Raw genomic sequence first — 18962 nt, 5'->3', positions numbered from 1 at the left:
CCTATGCAAGCGCAGGGTTGCAGGGTAAATGCTGCTGTCATTAAAGCTACATCATGCAGGCCTAGATAAGCAGGCCGCTACTTACTGTAGAAGTAGTTCTGTAAGTAAGTAAGTGACACTGTGTTCCTGCATTTAGTGTTCCTTCTTTCCTGACCTGGATCTAATGACGTATTCTACTCGTTGTCTTGTGTTTTTGAGGTCGAAAGATCGAACAGTTTTATATCCTGACATCCTCCATTATCTCACAGTGTCTGCTCCTGAAGAGAAAGTGCTATAAATGGAGCGTTATGGACAGAATGTTCCAGGCTCGGTTAAGTTTACTTTATAATTTGCTATGTTCCACATGAGGTATAGTTATAAAGGAGATGCTCTAAATTTGGTCTTCTGAGTGTTTCTGCTGTCGTTCCTGCTGATTTTATCACACTTCAGTCTAATGTGAGGAAAGTCGCGCTTTGTTGCCCTGCTTTGTTTTACTCAAGATGGGATTTCCTGCTGAGAATGTGCATTGCTTTCTCAGCTGTCATCAGTTTTAGCTATAACTGTAATCAAATGCCTCTGTATGGATTATAGAGAGGGAGATATGCATCCTGCCTGCAATGATTGCCATGTGCCTCCCTCTCATATTGCCACACTCTGTGATTTAGCAGATGACTCAGATTAACTGTCACTTTTTATTATGCCAGTGTGCCCCCTTTTTACTGTGCAAAAAAGGCAGCAATGTTCAAACATTCTCTCCAAAGTGGAGCCTGGAGGGGACTGTTTAACGTATGGTGCCATCAAATCCATGCTGAAGCCAGGAACAGATTGGAATGTTCAGGGACACCAGGCTCCAGATGGGATGGGGTGATGGGACGAGCGCAGAGTGTGCTTCATCAGGCGGACACCTATGACCCTGTTAAAGTGACCACGTCTTCCGTTTCCAAAGAACCGAGTGACCATCTGGCGTCCCTGAGGTCTCAGCTGCAGTTTTTTGCCCTGTGCACTTGAGTTATGAAAAGTCTTCTGCAGATTTTATAACTTTAATGATGCAACAATTAATTTTTTGAAGTCATCCTTGGATTGAACCCTTTAAATTTCATAGGTGGCTTACGTTTTAAGCCCTTACTATTTTCTCTTTAAAGATAATATGTGTCCCATGAAGCTAAAGAATGCTGCACTGACCTGCAGGAACTGTGTTAGGACACATGTATTGAATGTAAATGTGATTTCTTTTTTTTTTTGTACCTTTTTTGTTCACACAAACAATTCTGACCTGTGGGATATTCATATGGGACTTCTGGCAGATGTCACATCCACATTCAATGCAAGAGTTGCTTAAATTTGCTTGTATTCTTATCCAGACATGGATATTAGGTCATGTGCTTAGTGCTTAGCGCGTGGTTAATGCTACTGCTGCTCCAGCAGTGCTAGTCGAGGTTAGCAGAAGGCTGCAGGCCGATAATTCTCACCTCTGGACGGCCAAAGTGCTAGCGCTTAGCGCGGTTAGCGGCAAATGTTAATGCTGCTGGAGAACTAAACTAAAACTCCTGAATAATTCTGTACTTCAGTGACGTGGCTTTACTGGTTCTTAAAGCCTGGCTGATAAAATTCATACATAAGGCGCACTGAAAATTTTTTGGAAGATTTTAAGTATTTTAGGTGTGCCTTATAGTGCAAAAAATAATATCATTGGCCACACTATTGATCTGCATTTCTGGTGTACAGTTATACTGTAAACCCAGCCATACCCACACTTTAATTCACTGCATCCTGGTTTAATTTTAGATACTGAATAATGAGTCTTATCATTATTAATAATTGAACAATAAGCCTGTAAATTAAGAAGCTAATAAAATGTAACCTTTAAAGTGAATTTAATGTATTAGCACTGCATATATACAGTCATATGAAAAAGTTTGTGCATCCCTATTAATCTTAATCATTTTTAGTTCTAAATATTTGGGTGTTTGCAACAGCCATTTCAGTTTGATATATCTAATAACTGATGGACACAGTAATATTTCAGGATTCACATTGAAAATGTGCAATATGCATTAAACCAAAATTAGACCGGTGCAAAAGTATGGGCACCCTTATCATTTTATTGATTTGAATACTTACTTACTGAAGCACAAAATTGGTTTGGTAACCTCATTGAGCTTTGAACTTCATAACCAGGTGTATCCAATCATGAGAAAAGGTATTTAAGGTGGCCAATTGCAAGTTGTTCTCCTATTTGAATCTCCTCTGAAGAGTGGCATCATGGGCTCATCAAAACAACTCTCAAATGATCTAAAAACAAAGATTGTTCAACATAGTTGTTCAGGGGAAGGATACAAAAAGTTGTCTCAGAGATTTAACCTGTCAGTTTCTACTGTGAGGAACATAGTAAGGAAATGGAATACCACAGGGACAGTTCTTGTTAACTAGTAGTTAGGAGTATTCAAATCAATAAAATGATAAGGGTGCCCATACTTTTGCACCGGTCAAATTTTGGTTTAATGCATATTGCACATTTTCTGTTAGTACAATAAACCTCATTTCAATCCTGAAATATTACTGTGTCCATCAGTTATTAGATATATCAAACTGAAATGGCTGTTGCAAACACCCAAATATTTAGAACTAAAAATGATTAAGATTAATAGGGGTGCCCAAACTTTTTCATATGACTATATATATACCTTAATTTAGCCAGCTGTATTTTCTTCTTCTTTTGAAAGGTCATTTGGACAAACTCCCTGTCTGCAGCAATCTGCTGGTTGCGTGGTGCAGTTTTGGCCCGGTCACTCACTCGTTCTCATGTGTGTCCATGTGTTGCTTGTATGGCACAGCTCTGGCCAGTCGCTCTCTGTGATGTGACCTTCACTTAATTCAGACTGGCGTTCAATTACAGATCTATCAGTGGCCCATGCAGCGGAGAGTGACCCTCTGTCCTTGACAGTGGTCTCTGCTTGACTGCTCATACCTTGTGTGTCTTGGTGCCCCAACTGGTGATGAAAGCAATGCTTTCTCAGGGGGTGCAGATTGGGATTGATCCTCGGCTTCAAGTTCAGCACCACAGAGATCCTACAGCACATTTAATATTAATGTCGCTAAACATTCTGAATCAATTATGAGATGATGAATATAAAATAATTTTATAGATTTGATGCCTACATACCTGGCTGATGGAACCATGGGGTCAAGCAAGTACTTTAGCCACTACTCAAAAAGCTGCACTGTCCCAATACTCAATGACCTGGGAAATAAACTGGTTAGCTGTTAGCCTAGCATAAATACTTATTTGCTTCTCTGGGTTTCCCTTCCCTTCCCCTCTTCCTTAACTCTATTCTGATATATTCAAACTTATATTTTTAAGAATGCGGGTGTCAGAGAGAAGCTTCCTTAAAAAAGCTGGTTGTATAGTGTTAGCTTTTAGTCTAGCATGGTACATCCTTGCTTCTTCTGCACTGTCTATAAGCTGCACTTCAGTCTAATATGAAAAAAGAACCAAATCCAAATTAAAATGTTCCTGTTTATGAGCCGAAATAAAAAGTTAGGGCAGAAAACAATAAGCAAATTAGTAGATTCTGGGACATATTTTACACCTTTAAAAGCAATAGTGTTTGTGAATAAATTTACAGCAATGGATGTGGTGGTCTGGAAGTGAGGTGTGTTCAGGTTAATTTCTGGCGTATTGCTATTCTGGAAACGAAAAACACAGGTGCACCACTGACTGAATACCACCTAGTCAGAAGTGTCAGATGTTCGTTGCTATCTTGGCAGTGAGTTGCCATCAGCCACATGCCCAACACTCATACGCACCCACTTGTTACGCACACATGAACACTCCTGTTGGCAGCTATGCACACTTTACATCAACAGTAAACAGTGTGAACAGGCATGAACAAGCAGGTCAATTATGTTTGACACATCTGAGTAGCTGCGCCATTGAAATAGCGATTAGTCAGACCAAACCTCGCTTTTAAAGGGAAAGGCATGTGAAATGCTGACACCAATGATTCATTAAGAGAATTATTGCATTCCACATTCTTGGTTCTCCTATAGATCGCTAATATTGTTGCACACTCTAAAGATTGGACAAACTCAGTAAAACCAATGGAAATTTTAATTTCACTTGAAGCATAACAGAAAGCAACAAATTAAAAACATTTAAATAATTATTTACCAGCAATTTAATCATTTTCCAGATTTCACCCACTAGCTTGATCTCCTCTGTATCACATGATGCCGTCAGCACTGGGAAAGTAAAGGGTAGCTCATGCTTCCTCTGAGACACATTAAGTGCCACTTCATCCTTTCAAACTACCACTAACATAATGTCAATAGACAGTGAAACATGCTTGGAGGAGAACACTAACTGCATGTTACTAGTAGGAGTGGCAATTTTATTACTTTTAACACCCAGCCATGAGTGACTGTGGCATCCACAAATTTCTTACCAACTGAGCTGCAGACCACTTGTGCCACTGACCTTTTAAGGACTAGTTTTTTTTATTCTGTCAAACAGCAAAGAATGGCAGTCCATACACATTCCTTCATTTTGGCCAGCTTTAAAAAGTTAAAGAAACTTTTTGTTATAACTGAATTTTTTCAGCTTAGGTCAAGCTTCACTGTCTTTAAGACCATCGTAATATTTCTGAGGTGATACATCATAAAATGTTCCTTATACTCATTCTCTGCCTTTAAAAAAGGGCCAGGTCACTGTATTTCCATTAAGGAAATGAAAACAGCAGTAGTAGCTGCCAGCCTTATGCTGATCTTCTCTTTGGTAGAATCTCATAAAGATACTGCAGTGTTATTAGGCAGACTGTGTGTACAAATCTAATTCTCAGGCTGGATAGGAATAGGTAAGTTCTATACTTTAAGCTGATCCGATTCAGAGATGAATGGTTATTCTGCAGCAGCTCCCAGTATAATTATGCAGGTTATACTTTCTTATAGTATAGTAAACAGTGTTCTGTAGTTTATATCATTGATAGGGTAAGGTATAGAGAAAAAAATGAATGCATGGTCACAGTGCACACTATAAGTAATTACTGGACTGTAAAGCAATTTCTTTTGTTTGCTGCTGCTCTGGCATACTGAATCAGAAACAGAATAATGAGGTTAAAGAGCAGAAGATCGGCTTTGATTCAAGGCTATTTCTACATATATATATTGAATACATACAGTGTGTTTTGTATGTAATAACTCAGTTCTTTTTCTGTTGCATGTATCAGAATGATCTGCTTTGCTACAGTGTTAAGAAGCTGAAACAAAGTGTTAAAAACAGGAAACAGGTCAGATCTTGTGAGTCATTACATTGATAAATAAGATTAATCAAATGATCAAATCGGGTGGTTTTTAAAATTGAATTACTGAATTCTAGGGGCACAATTCCCTATAACACTCACAGTTTGTATAATCTCCATAAAAAATGTAAGTAATAGATTAGTATAGACTGGACCAGCTGCATCTGACCCAAGGTAATCAAGCCCAATGCCTAATAAAGTATGAGTTACATGGTTTTTGAATTCTGAACTAATAAACCAGCATCAGTACCTGGTCTCATAATGCTCTTTTGATTAAACGCAATAAAATCTTCACAGTTATGTTCCAACAACTAGTGTATAGTCTTTCCAGAAAAGTCTGTATAGGATGTATTCTTTATTAATTTGTAATAGTTAAATACACTGCCTGGCTAAAAAAAAGTCACCACCTAGATTTTAGTAAGTAAATGATGTGAGGTTGGTTGATGCTGCAGTTGGTCTGCAGGTTTAGGTTCAGCAACAGTATGTGCTGAAAGAATGAGGTCAGCTGACTACCTGAATATACTGAATATAGACCAGGTTATTCCATCAATGGATTTTTTTTCTTCCCTGATGGCACGGCCATATTCCAAGATGACAATACCAGGATTCATGGGGCTAGAATTGTGAAAGAGTGGATTGTTCACCACAGAGTCCAGATCTTAACCTCATTGAGAATCTTTGGGATGTGCTGGATGGAGAAGAGCTGCTTTGTGCAGTGGTCAGACTCTACCATCATCAATGCTGCTGCAAGATCTTGGTGAAAAATGTATGCAACACTGGATTAAAATGTATATAAAATAAATCTTGTGACATTGCAGAATGCACCGTGCCGCAATCAAAGCTAAATCAAAGTCTATTGAAATATTAGAGTGTGACCTTTTTTTTTGGTGTCAATATTTTTTGGGACAGGCAGCACTAATGTAAAGATATCAAGACTTAAAAAAACTTGTTTAGACAATGACGAGCTGTGCTTGAATTAGAGCTGAGTTCATATTTTTTGTAATTTAGTGCCCCACAAGTGCAACCAGGACAAAAGCTGTCAGGCCCCGGGGGGATAAGATATACACACTGCCCCGTGCCTGTCATAGCGTGCATGTATTTGCACTGTAAATGTGCAGTGTGAGTGATGGGTTTGTGGATGTTTCATGAAGGGTTCATGTGACTTTGTTGTGCCTGTGGGAGCACGAGCGGACTAAAGTGGATTAAAAGGTGAGCACTCCCACGAGTCTGGTCACAGTGGAGCTACTGAAATACAGAAGCTACACTGACCTACTCAGCCTTCTGTACTCTCATTCAGAGCCATGCCAAGCCAAAAAGTAACCCTTTGTCTCATTGTTTGCCCCTATAAAGCACAAGAACACTGGCAGGTAAATGCAAATGTGCAGTAAATCTAATAGAGTAGAGTGAATGAGCACATAACATGAATGAATGTCTCTATCACAGTAAAAGAAGACACATGAGAAGCTGCCATAAACCCTGTCACTGTCACCCACATGCTGCTTCGGCTAAATCTCAGTGAGCTTACTCAGCTTACTACCATTGAGAAATTGAGAATGAAACTGTACTGATACAGTTTCTTTTATTTTACCAAATTAAAAACCTCTGAATATAATCAAGAGGAAGATGGATGATCACAAGCCAAACTGAACTGCTGGAATGTTTGCACCAGGAGTAAAGCAGCATAAAGTTATCCAAAAGCAGTGTGTAATTCTTTGCATTATTTAAGGTCTGAAAGGTCTGCATCGTTTTTGTGATTTCAGCCATTTCTCATTTTCTACAAATAAGTGCTTTCTATATAAGCCAATAATACCCAGTGTTTGTTGCACTCATAGTAAATTACATTTTTTTTACATTCTCCGCGCTCGTCTTGCTGTTGCCAAAAACACAATATTTCCTGTTAAAAATAAACTTGGTGGAATTGATTCCCAAAATGAACATAATTAGGCTCCAAATCGAGTGTTTGTTATCCACACACAGGTTTAAATCTGCAGCTCCTTGACCCATATCCTGTGCGTGTGCTGGCGGACGGCTCTCGTGTGAGGTGGTGAAAGCCTGTGCTGGGCTGGTCATGTGCAGAATCTGCTGAGTGTACGAGAGTGTGCACATGCCCCACTGACCTTTTATCAAAACCCAAAACCACCCTTTTATGTTGCCCATATTTGCACCCTTTTGCTGCCACAATGCCCGAGTGGATTTGAGGGCCTGGCCCGCAGCTGGACAGCCCTGGGCCCCACTTTAGAGGAAAAAAACGAAATTATAATTTGATTAAATCTGCTCTGTTTCAGTCCAAAAGCTGTGCTTGCTAAATCAAATAAAGTGGATTAACTCTTCCACTGGATAAAGCAGATTAAACTGGTAAATACAATCACTAACTGATGCATAGGAGTACTTGGGGAGTAGTATGTGGAAATAGATTATAGATATAGATATAATAATATTGGTAGATCCACTTTAAAAAAAATAAAGAACTGTATCTATTGCAGACAGAAGTTTTAGTGTGGGATCAGGCAGAAACTCTTGGTCAGGAACAGACAGACAACAGACTCCAAAGGCAGCAGCACAAGCAGAAGCCAAAACACAGAATAGGCAAAAATAGCATAAAAACACACTCAGGCTCAGAACTTCAGTAAACTAGAGGCTTCACAGCCTTTGACTGAGGCATGAGGCCAAATTTCCTATCTGACAGAAATTATTAAGATCACTTTTCACTGTTGCACAGAAGCCCAACAAAATCAACCTCTGTATTTAACACATCAATGGCAGTGAACACACACTCATACTAGTGATTATGGAACTGAGAATACACTCCAGAGGCATTGGGCAGTAGAGGTGTGCCATATCGTATTGTACACAATAAAATTGTCAACATTTTTGAATATCGTGAACGATATTATACCCTGACATATGGTGCCATATCACCCACCCCTAATTATCACATCAGGGTACTACTTTTTTTTGCTGTTTTTAGCAAAAGAAAAATTCACACTGTTCTCATTTCCCATTATATATCTACTAGAGACAGATTATATCTGTCCAGTAACATTTATTTTACTTTAATCCTGGATATATGGAGATATTTCCAGTGTATTATTATTAGTATCATGACATTCTGGATCATTGACTTTTGTTACAAATCTGATAAAATTCTTGTATTTTTTAATATCTTATTTAGGGATTGCCAAATCATTTCATATGCAATAATAAAATAAAAATGTTTAGTGTTTTGTCATATCGCCAAGAGTATCGTTATATAGAAGTCTTGAAAATACCATGAAATATTGTGATATTAAATTTTAGAGCCATACTGCCCACCCCTAGTAGGCAGTGACTTTAGCACCCAAGGAGCAACTGGAGTTAGCTGTCTTTTCAATGGAAACCTCAGCCGTAAATGCTGGCCTTTAGGATCAAAACCTTTCCATTTCCAAAGCACATTTTTTCAAATGTTTAGGTAACATTTGCACCCAAAAACAACAAAATCAAATTCCATATCTGAAATTAAACCTGAGGCAATATTAGTTGTAAGTAAGTTATTAGTACAGCTCAGTGACAGTTCACACTGTTCTCATTTTCCATTATATATCTACTAGAGACAGATTATATCTGTCCAGTATCATTATTTTTTATTTAATCCTGCATATATGGAGATATTTAGAGTGCATTATTGATTCTATTTATTCCTTTTGATTCAAACAACTCCTTCTTGGTGTGTGTTTTTGTCGATGAATGTACAATGACTTTTATTAAAAGTAAAAAAAAAAAACTTTTTTTTTTTGCCTGTAAAGTTTTCAGTTTGGACTGTGTCTGTGTTTATTTACCCTCCTCTGTTTTTTCATCTGCCCCTGTTTCTCATCTGTTCAATTGTAGCTCCGCCCCCTTGTTATCTGGACCCAGGTGTGTCCTGTTTCCTGTCCCTTTCTGTGTGTATAAATAGTTCTCCTTGTTTCTGTTTTATTCATCGATGATTATATGTGTTTACATCGGTCAGTTTATGTGTTCCTTTGGTTTGTTTTATCCCCATTTTCTGTTTTTTGTTTCTTTTTTTTTTTTTTTCGTTGTTTAATAAATCACTCGTCTCCTCCCTGCTCCCAACCTGACAGGCAGATAACTATTTTTAAATTTGTATTTTTATTTTAAATTTTTATTTAAAATATCAACCCACAATTCCCTAATCGGTGCATCCTGTTTTGAAACGTCAACCCAATAAATACAATAAAAAGCTATTTGAGGTTTTGTGGTTAGAACTCTCGAAGCTCAGGTGACTCTGGAACCTTCTGTTGTTCCTAATGACAACATTGTAGTTTTGTTTTGTTGCCCTCTTGAGAAGTTTTTACTGTTAGTGAGTCACTTAGATTTCCACACAGTGTCTGGAGGGGTGGAAAACACACTGTCAGCAGGTTTTTTGATTCCGGAGGTGATTTTCCCCTTCATTGAGGCGCTGAAGCCATGCTAACTCTGATAGAGGGGAAAGTGCTCAATGCTGTGGAGCAGTGGAGCCAAGGGGGGAAAATCCATTCTTGAGTATATTTTCTGCTGAGGCAGGTACAATGACCTTTAGCATTGCGATAGGTCACTTATAGGCGTTTGATGGGCCTGGCCATTGATTGGCTAAAACTCGGGCTCCCTTATTGTAGAATCCATCCAAGTGTGAATTAGTGGTGATCAATGAGCTGGCTGCATGTCATCTCATTAATGCCATGGCCAACTTACATCTGCTGTTTCATTTAAAAATTAAAAGTGTCTGCAGCTATCAGATAGAGCTGGGCAATAATTCAGTGCCACTGTGTATCGTGATAAAAAAAAAAATTGTACCACTTTAAAATAAGGCTCCTTTATAAAGAAATGTAATTTGTACATAGTTAAAAAAACATTTATCAGCACTTACAACACATAAATAGAAAGAACAACATTGAAAATAAGTTTTTAATATATCTAATAAAATAATATAGAAAGTCAATTTGGAAAGTCATTTAATATGTTATTATAGTTAAATAAATAAAGGTATTAACAGAAATGTTAATGCTGACTAATGGAAAAGACAAAGTAAAATAAGCATCTAGTAAGATCTGAGGTTTAACAGTATACTTTTTTGTGGTAAATGCTTATTAATGGTTTATAACCTAATTAGTAACTATTAATAAACACCTTTATTAACCATTTATACATTCTTTATAATAGAGCTTTATTTTAAAGTGGTACCAAAATTTTAATTTACAATATTTAGCTAGCTAACTAACTAGATAGATAGATAGATAGATAGATAGATAGATAGATAGATAGATATACAAGTACAAAAACTAGTGGTAGTGCAGTAATACAGAATAAATTAAGTATAAATTAAATGAAATTACATTTAAATGTAATTAAATTTACATCGTCCATTGCTGCATGTCTTTCAGTACAGGGCATATTAAAGGAATTGAAAAATTCTTTTTTTTGTGGACATTCTTAACAGTTTTTCTGTGTCTCTTACATTTTTTATATTTATATCAAAAAAAATAAATGGCCATAATTTTACAATCAGTGATAGTTGGATTAGTCAATATATATATTTTTTAAAGATTTCCAGCGTCCATTTCCAAAACTACCACAACTAAAAAACAGTTCAACAGTTATTCAGATGATTAATTATTAGAGATGTGTTTAATAATCGAAATGTTGTTAAATTGTTGATTTTATTCCAGGATGTTTCAAATTGTATGATATCCACAGTAATCTGCTTATATTAAACCCCTTCGTCTGTGATGTGTGTTGTCTGTAGGTGCCCACGGAGTGAGAGAGGAGCCCCAGTTTGTGACGGCCCGAGCAGGAGAGAGTGTAGTTCTGGGATGTGACGTGAGCCACCCCCTCAACGGCCAGCAGACCCCCTATGTGGTGGAGTGGTTTAAGTTTGGAGTGCCTATCCCATTTTTCATCAACTTCCGCTTCTATCCTCCCCATGTTGACCCGGAGTATGCTGGTGAGTCATAGCTGTTTCCATGACCGTGTTTACACCTGGTCAATTTATGGTCTTGAGTATCACAATTATATCTGGATAAGACTAAACTACATGAATGTGAAACTACATGAAGTGTAAACACGCTAAAGATGCATTTAACACATTATTTTAAAGTTAAGAACATCTTTGTCTTCTCTATTATTTATTAGTGTGTGTCAACATTTTATCTGATTTATTTTAGACCTACTATTATCAATTTTAATTTTAATTATAGTTTTATCAAATTTTTGGTTTTATTGTCCATGTCTGCACTGATGTTTTAAAAATTGAATGGTCATGAAAATTTGCCTTTTATTTAATTTATTGTTTTTAAAGTGTTTTAGATATGGACCGTTCAGTGTTTTTAGAGCCAGTCACTGATTACGAATGGTCTTTCAGTTTGATCAGCCAATTACCTATACTGATCAAGATCAAGGTCATATGCAGAGGCCATATGTGACATTAACATTTCCAGACAATTTGGGAGATTTTGCCTAATTCCAGCGACCTCTGAACAAACATGGGAAATTTAGGATGACTGTAAATAAATGGAAGCGCTTTAGCGCGCTACCTATAGAGCTATCCATTAATTTTTTCTTCCAAATAGCCTATATTTGTGCAAAAATACAACATATAAAATGAAAAACCATAAACAGCAGTTATAAGCTATTATGCTATGTTCAGATCATTCCCAATTTACATAATTCATTCGCTCTAACGCCAAATTAAGGCCACTTATCGTATCCTCCAATAGGGTATGAATGATCATCTGTTGCTCTGTCACCTGTCAGTATGAATGCAGGTTTACACATACTGACCTACACCTAAGACCCAAAAAAGGTAAGCACCCCTGACTGGCTCCTAACAAGAAGTGTCTGCAACCATGCTCCAGCGTCACCTAGTGGTAAAATACTGCAGCTTTCAGTGAAAGTGCAGCCCCAACAGTGAGTCACACAGAGCTGCTGTAATTCTTAACTCCCAAATATGATGTGATTAGCTCTCAGGAGTGGCTAAATTACAGAAATAGATCTTTCCATCTCTAAAATCTATAGTTTCTATTTGGAATCCAGCTGGTCTATTTATATAACAAATGTAATTATGGGATATACAGTATTGTGCAACTGTTTTAGGCACCTGTGGGAATTTCAGTAATGAAAAAGCTTATTATCTGTGAAGTAAGTGTTTATTAGTTTATTAACTCAGTAAAACACATTACAGCAGAACTTTTACAGCCCTGTTTTCCTTAAAACATCTCCTAATCTCTCCTCCTCATCTGAGTTTAATAGAGATATTTCTAGTTCTTATCATATTAATCAACACCTGGTTTGCTAAATTGCTGGTAAATGTGGTAAATCAGGTGAGCTGCTGACGGAACTGAACATAATATATACGTGCTGGCTGAGGAAAATCCAGGAGAAATCTGGAATCTCTATACTTTGTTCTTTAGCTTGGATAACAGGATATAATATACTTATAGTTAAAAATGATAATTCCTTGTTATGTTTTACTGTCTGTATGTTTATTGCATCTGTTTAAATCATATGTGGTGCTTTTCTTCATGTAAAAATACTCATATTGCTGAGATAAATGGATAATGTAATTAGCTTTGGTGCCTAAAACTTATATTGTATATAAATCAGGCTCAGTTTGGCCGGAACCTGCTAATGAGGAGCTAGTTGAATCCGATCTAATGGGTTACTGGTGCCAATGCTTGTAGAGCTTTCGCTTGTGTTTTTATTCCACTAAGCACGAGCCATGTGAGGTGGAGGCCTTCACCCTGAGCCTAAGACGCAGGGGCCAGAGGGGGCTACTCTCAGGCAGGCAGGCACTGGTGAGGCTTTAGTGTTGAGGCTTTAGAAAGACCCCCTGCTAACTTGCGTCTTGCTCCTGTTAAAATGCATTACACTGCTTTAATGATCTGCTGTCTGATGTGGAGGAGAGTCACACTTCACTACGCTCACACATGCTTCTCTACATGCACACAGAGCTTCCAGAGACTCACCCACGCGAGCTTCATCAACCCGCACCCAACGTGCAGAGCGCAGCAGCAGACTTAAAGAAGCAGACGTCCGCTTAGCCCAATGATTCAATGATTCTCATTTACCTTGGCTAGCGGACAGTTTTGCATAATTTGCATCGGACCGGAGATTGCGGTGGACTAAAAAATAGTTAGTCATCTGTTATGCAGATGAGGATATGTGCCGAGACGAGCATGCGGCGTGCAAAAGGCCGCAATTTAACACCACTGCAGCCTTAATGGACAGAAAGACACCATGATAGCTGATTAGACGCTCCCACGGGAGGGCATGCAATTTTAATCGGACAGTCCCCCTCTCCCTGTGAATCTAAATGAGAGACGGACTTTCAAAGGGGTAGCAGGCCCACAGCCCAAATGGACTCTCTGATCCACGTCTTTATACGGCAATTCCCATAAATCCGCACCTCGCATAAAATAAATAATTGATTTTTAGCGAGAGAGCGGAGGGGAGTAAATGAACTGATTGTGGTGCTGTTTGCCTGCCGCTTCATCACATTTTAAATTAGATTTGGAGTCTCACGTTCAATTTCAGCAACATTGCAATATGGCTGCTGTAGCTCATTCTGCGCAACTACTCTTTCCTTTACGTGGAGTGTCTGGAGGCCTCCCGCAGTTACTAACCAGCTCCATATATGAGCTCACAAGATTTTTCGATGTTAATGTTAGGGATCCACAGAATAAAAAAAAAGGTACTTTCAGTGTTCGCCAAATAATTGAAAAAAAAAAAAGAATAATTTATGCTGCACAATTTATTTTAAGTTGTATTGCAGTGTTTCCTCTAATGTTAGGATTTTTCTAATAAAACTCCAGCACTGGGATGCAAAATTCTGGTTCTAGGGGACTCTAGGGGACTCCCACAAAGGTTGATAATGCTCCTGTTAATTCAATTCAACAGTTATATAATAATAATATACTAACAATATAATTTAACCATAAACGTCTTGCACACATTACATTGTATCAACATTTTTGTATGCTCAAAAATGACCTAGAATTAAATATATTTAATTTGGTTTCCACTGAAAATTAAAAATGGTTGTTATTTTGGAGATATGAGGTTTTTAATCATGATTAATCACACTTGTTCTTCTTCTTAAGACTTAAACATTTATTAGAGGATAGTTCAATGTAAGTATAACAGAATGGAATTGTATTCATATTATTGGTGTCAATCTCTTAATAACAATTATAATAATCACGACAATATTCTTAAAATCATAACCATTTAAATGCAGGTATTTTTCTGTATTTTTGGGAGGGCTACAGTAATAATAGTGTACTATGGTGTAACTGGCAGACTAGATGCTTTTTTACTTTTTTATAATATGTCAGTGTAGTTTTGATGCTTTTTAATTAAGAATATATAAAGTTTAGTAGTGGAACAGTAACTGTGTCAGAGTGTGTGTACGTGTTAGAGAGGGTGCGAAAGCCTTGTAAGGGAGGTGTTGTATTGGGAGTTAGTTATTTAATGTAGCATAAATAATTTCTTTATGTTCAGTTACTAAATAAAACCTCCATTACCTCACCAAGCTTTGTAAACTCGGTTGTGTGACTTTACTAAAGGACTAAGTTTACAGATTAGTTAGCTTTAAAAGCACTAGATTTTTATTAATTTGTCCAGTAAATCATTCCCTGGACACTGAGACCATACCAGAATGCCCTAACAGTAACCCTGATTCATGCCTTTTAACTCAGTTGAATAAACTACATACTATCACTAATGTAGGAGACAGTTTTATGTAATTTATATAATTTACCCACAGTTTCCTGTTTAGATAATCTTCAGATAGCGAGAGATCACTTTTGCTCTGAGCAGACTGTGTGTACATTCAATAAAACACAACATGGCCATCACTAATCCTCCCCCATCAGTGCGCGTGTGCAGCCTGCTGCAGGATTATTTTCATTAAGCAGCTAAAAAGCTTGGCCCGTGCCCCCGACTACAACATGTGTGCAACACTGCACTAATGTAAACCAAAAGAAAAAAAATCTACCAAAAAAAAAAAACACTTTTAATAAAATGTGGGTGACAGACTTTTAAAATTACCTTAGTAATTCATAACATTATTAGTATTATTAATATTAAGTCTGTGCTTTGGAAGCTTGGGAATTTGGAGCCCTCACTGGTGAAAATATGTAATTGCCAGTAATGTGTTTTTTTTTGTTGCAAGGTCTAATGTAATGATTTGGCACACAATTTATGGGCAAATTGGACTTGAAATATACTCCTTGTTTAAGAAAGCCTTTAAAGTACTTTATTTTTGTTCTGTTATTAGTTTGTACTGAGCGGGTCGGCCTGAGTGGGATGAGTTCCTCTGACTGAGACTTGGTTCTTCCTAACCAAGCCAAAATCTTCCTCCATGTTGGCGATCCTGACACCCGATTCTGAGCAGTAGAGACCAGACGAGGGAGAAAGACTGTTGAGACAGCCTACTCATTTAAATAACCCCGCCCCTGAGGGCTGCCTCGCGGTCAAACGAGTTCTGTGGGGATATAAAAATTTGACAATATAAGCAGAGGTTACACTAGCTGTTGCATTTAAATAATGGTGGTAGAATTACAGTATATTGGAAAAAAACGTGATTGAAAGTTGTTCTGTTTTGCCATTGAAACCTATGGTAATGGGTGGAGTTACACAGCTTTCTGAAACCGAACAGCAGGGGGCGCCCGACCTGTGGTGGCTTCACTTTTGAGAGACGATGCTCTGTCCAGCTATACACAGTCTATGCTCCTAACGGTGCGCGTCCACTTGCACTTAAGCCGAGATGCATCCCATTCATTTCAATGAAGAGAGCCGCCGCATGCCGCGGTGCATTCTGGGTTGCGTTGCATTAAGCGCAGCCCCGCCCTCCGGCAAGAAAGTTGAGCAGATCTCAACTTTATTCAAATGAATCCAGCCGCCACGCTGCGTCCAGCCAATCAGGGAACAACAGGCTGCTACGCCACACACATACGAGCCTCACACGCACAGAGCAGGCACATTTTAAACACAGAAGAGAGGCTAAAAATGGCAGAATATGGATTTATACAGCTAGAGATCACAGTGAGGTTTACTAAAAATGTAAAATCTTAAACTTATGATTGACTAAGTCTGTTGCTTTATTTAAATTCAAAAGTGTCACGGACACTCCCACACGCGGCGAGCCGAGAGATCCGGCACGGCGACATGCGTTGAAGAAAAGTGCTAGTGGACGCGCATAAGAGGCGGTGGTGCTGCTCATAAGAGGCGTGGACCTGTTTTTTTCTCTGTAAAGCTGCTTTGTGACAACTTGTTTTAAAAAGCGCTATATAAATTGAATTAAATTTGAATTAAATCAATGAATCACTGAACTGAATATTTGATTCTCTGAGATTAGTGGTGTAATCAAATCGTTTCGGTGAGCTGAATGAAACTGGACGTTCATTATGAGGAATCTGTAGACTGTAGAGGTGATGGTATGGAAGTGTAGTGGCCGCCTCTGTAATGGTTGAGATATATATATTTTTTGCAGCGAATGCTCTGTAACCTCTGTGCCGATTCCTCCCCTCATCAGCACTTTATCACCTCATGCAAAAATAGATGTGATTTTTTGAAGCTGTGTTTTCTATATGTTTTTTTTTCTTCTCTTTGCTGCAAAGCTGCAGCCTCATTTTCCCCATGGCGTATTGATTTTCTGCTGTGGAAACCTGCAGTTTCCTCTCTCAGGTGCTGCCTCTGATCCCAGGCCTATGATATCTACTGCTCGATACAGCAGCAGCATGCTAAAGCATGGAGGCTAGCTGAAGCGTCAATACGCGAGTCTGCGAAGGCCAGGCCAAAACAGCCCCTGACGTTTTGGTGCAATCGTTTAGTTTAATCCCAGCTACATTCGTCAGAGAGGGAGATGAGAGATTGCATCTTGCTTGGTTGCTGTTGCACGCCTTACCGATGCACTGGTCCGTGTATGCCTATAGAAAAAGCACAATGCCCGATTTACACGATCTCGCTCGCTTGTTCGCTCTCGTGAAGCTCCTCTTCGTTCCTGAGAGCACTGCTAAGCCTCTTAGCTAAAGAAAGTGTAACATTCTTGCTGCAAGCTGTGACACTTTGTTCTTTTTTCCATTTCAAGTACAGTACACTTCTCATTTGATAGCGATGGAGGGATGAAATCAAGGGAAGATTGCTTTCCAAGTAATGTTATACATTGATCTTCATGCTAGCTTGCGGTGCTGCCTCCAGTCACTTTGCAGTCGCAGTGCGAGAAGCCTGTCAGTGAGACTCGAAAAAGCTGGAATCCAAATGGATTATTTTCCCCACTAGATTGCTATTCAGTGTTACTGCACTGCTTGCTGGTTTGAATGTCAATTAAGGCTAAATGTGCCTGACTGATTATGAATTCATAAAATGTGTGCTGCCTGTGATATTGTTATTTTTTTCGTAAGCACATTCCGAAAGACATTAAGGCTTATTATTTTCAGCTTGCCTTGTGTGTGTCAGGTTGCATCTTTATAAAAATTTAATTTGATATATAAACCATTTAAGACATTGCAGAAATGTGTATATTTGTGGAAAAAAAAACACGCGCATGTTTGTCTCTCTGTACATTTAGAGAGCAGTTTATTAGGAACACCCAACCAATAAGTCATGCAATTATCTTATCAGCCATCATCAGGGATGGAATGACCATAGGGAGTACCATGACAATTCCCGTAGTTCGCTATGTGTGTGTGCCAATGAAAAGCTTAAAAAGAACCTGAGTCAAGGATGTCGAGTTTTGTACTGGTCAAAAGAGCAAAGGAGAGGCTGAAAAGGTGCACAATAAAAAAGAAAATACTACTACAAGACACTGAAAAATGCATAAAACTGCACATTTTGTTTGGCTATCAAGAGTTTGTCAGCACAGCTAAAACCTAGGAAAGTTGTTCATAATACCTTTGCTAGCTTGCTAAGTTTACCTAAATTAAGCTGTTTTCACACTGTCGGTTGGCTTAAAAAAAGGTGCTCTTGTCTTGAAAAGAATTGTCTTAACTTGTGTACTGACTATTTGAAAGCAGCACATTAGCTGCTCTGCGATTTGCTGCAATCGGACGAAACTCAGCATACAAAAGTTACACAGTGCTACACAGTGCTGTTTTAGTCTCTGCCTCTAAAAAAGTCAACTTTAGCCTGGCAAATGTAAAACATGCAGAGTTTCAATCAGGAGACTAATATGTTGAGAAATGATAAATAAAATAAAAATAAATTAATGCTTATTGGTGTTTAGAAATATGTGTCCTCAGAAACTAACAGCAGACTTAACTGTGTCAGACTAACAGTTGAGGACTAACTAAAGATTGAGAAACTTTATATTGAGAAACAGTTATTGAGAAAATTGAGAAACAATTACCCCTAAAACCTTAAAAATCCAGTAATATTCATATTCACACCTGTTACCTTGAAACACTGTTGAGTCATCAATTTAATACTTATATTTAGTTTGTTTATTTCCTGCTTTATTGTATATTTTCTACTTTAATCTTTATGCAGCATACTTGACGAGGAACAAAGAAAGAATTTCATTGTATGGGGAAACTTGTTTCTTACTGTGCTCATGACGATAAACTCTTTGAATCTTTGAATGACACCAGGGATGAAAAAGGACTAATTTGGCACAATTTGGGTATTTTCACTTAGGGGTAGACTTTTGTTGCCAGTGGTTAAGACAGTGTTGTCCCA

General features: G+C 38.1%; 1 protein-coding gene across 5 annotated transcripts in view; it reads left to right on the top strand.

The window, feature by feature from the left end:
• The window catches only part of igsf9ba (immunoglobulin superfamily, member 9Ba), a 100585-nt gene that overhangs the window by 13885 nt on the left and 67738 nt on the right, over positions 1-18962 (top strand). For all 5 annotated transcript variants that reach the window (XR_007425250.1, XM_049466812.1, XM_049466813.1 and 2 more), the window contains exon 2: positions 11035-11232. Coding sequence is in view for 4 of the 5 variants with exons in the window: in XM_049466812.1 (XP_049322769.1) it covers positions 11035-11232 (198 nt within the window). In the remaining variant the exon portion in view is untranslated. The remainder of the gene's footprint in view (positions 1-11034; positions 11233-18962) is intronic.

This window comes from Astyanax mexicanus, chromosome 18 (genome assembly GCF_023375975.1).
Source record: "Astyanax mexicanus isolate ESR-SI-001 chromosome 18, AstMex3_surface, whole genome shotgun sequence".
NCBI lineage: Eukaryota > Metazoa > Chordata > Actinopteri > Characiformes > Acestrorhamphidae > Astyanax > Astyanax mexicanus.
The sequence above is the reverse complement of the archived record's forward strand: the minus strand, read 5'-3'. Positions and strand labels throughout refer to the sequence as shown.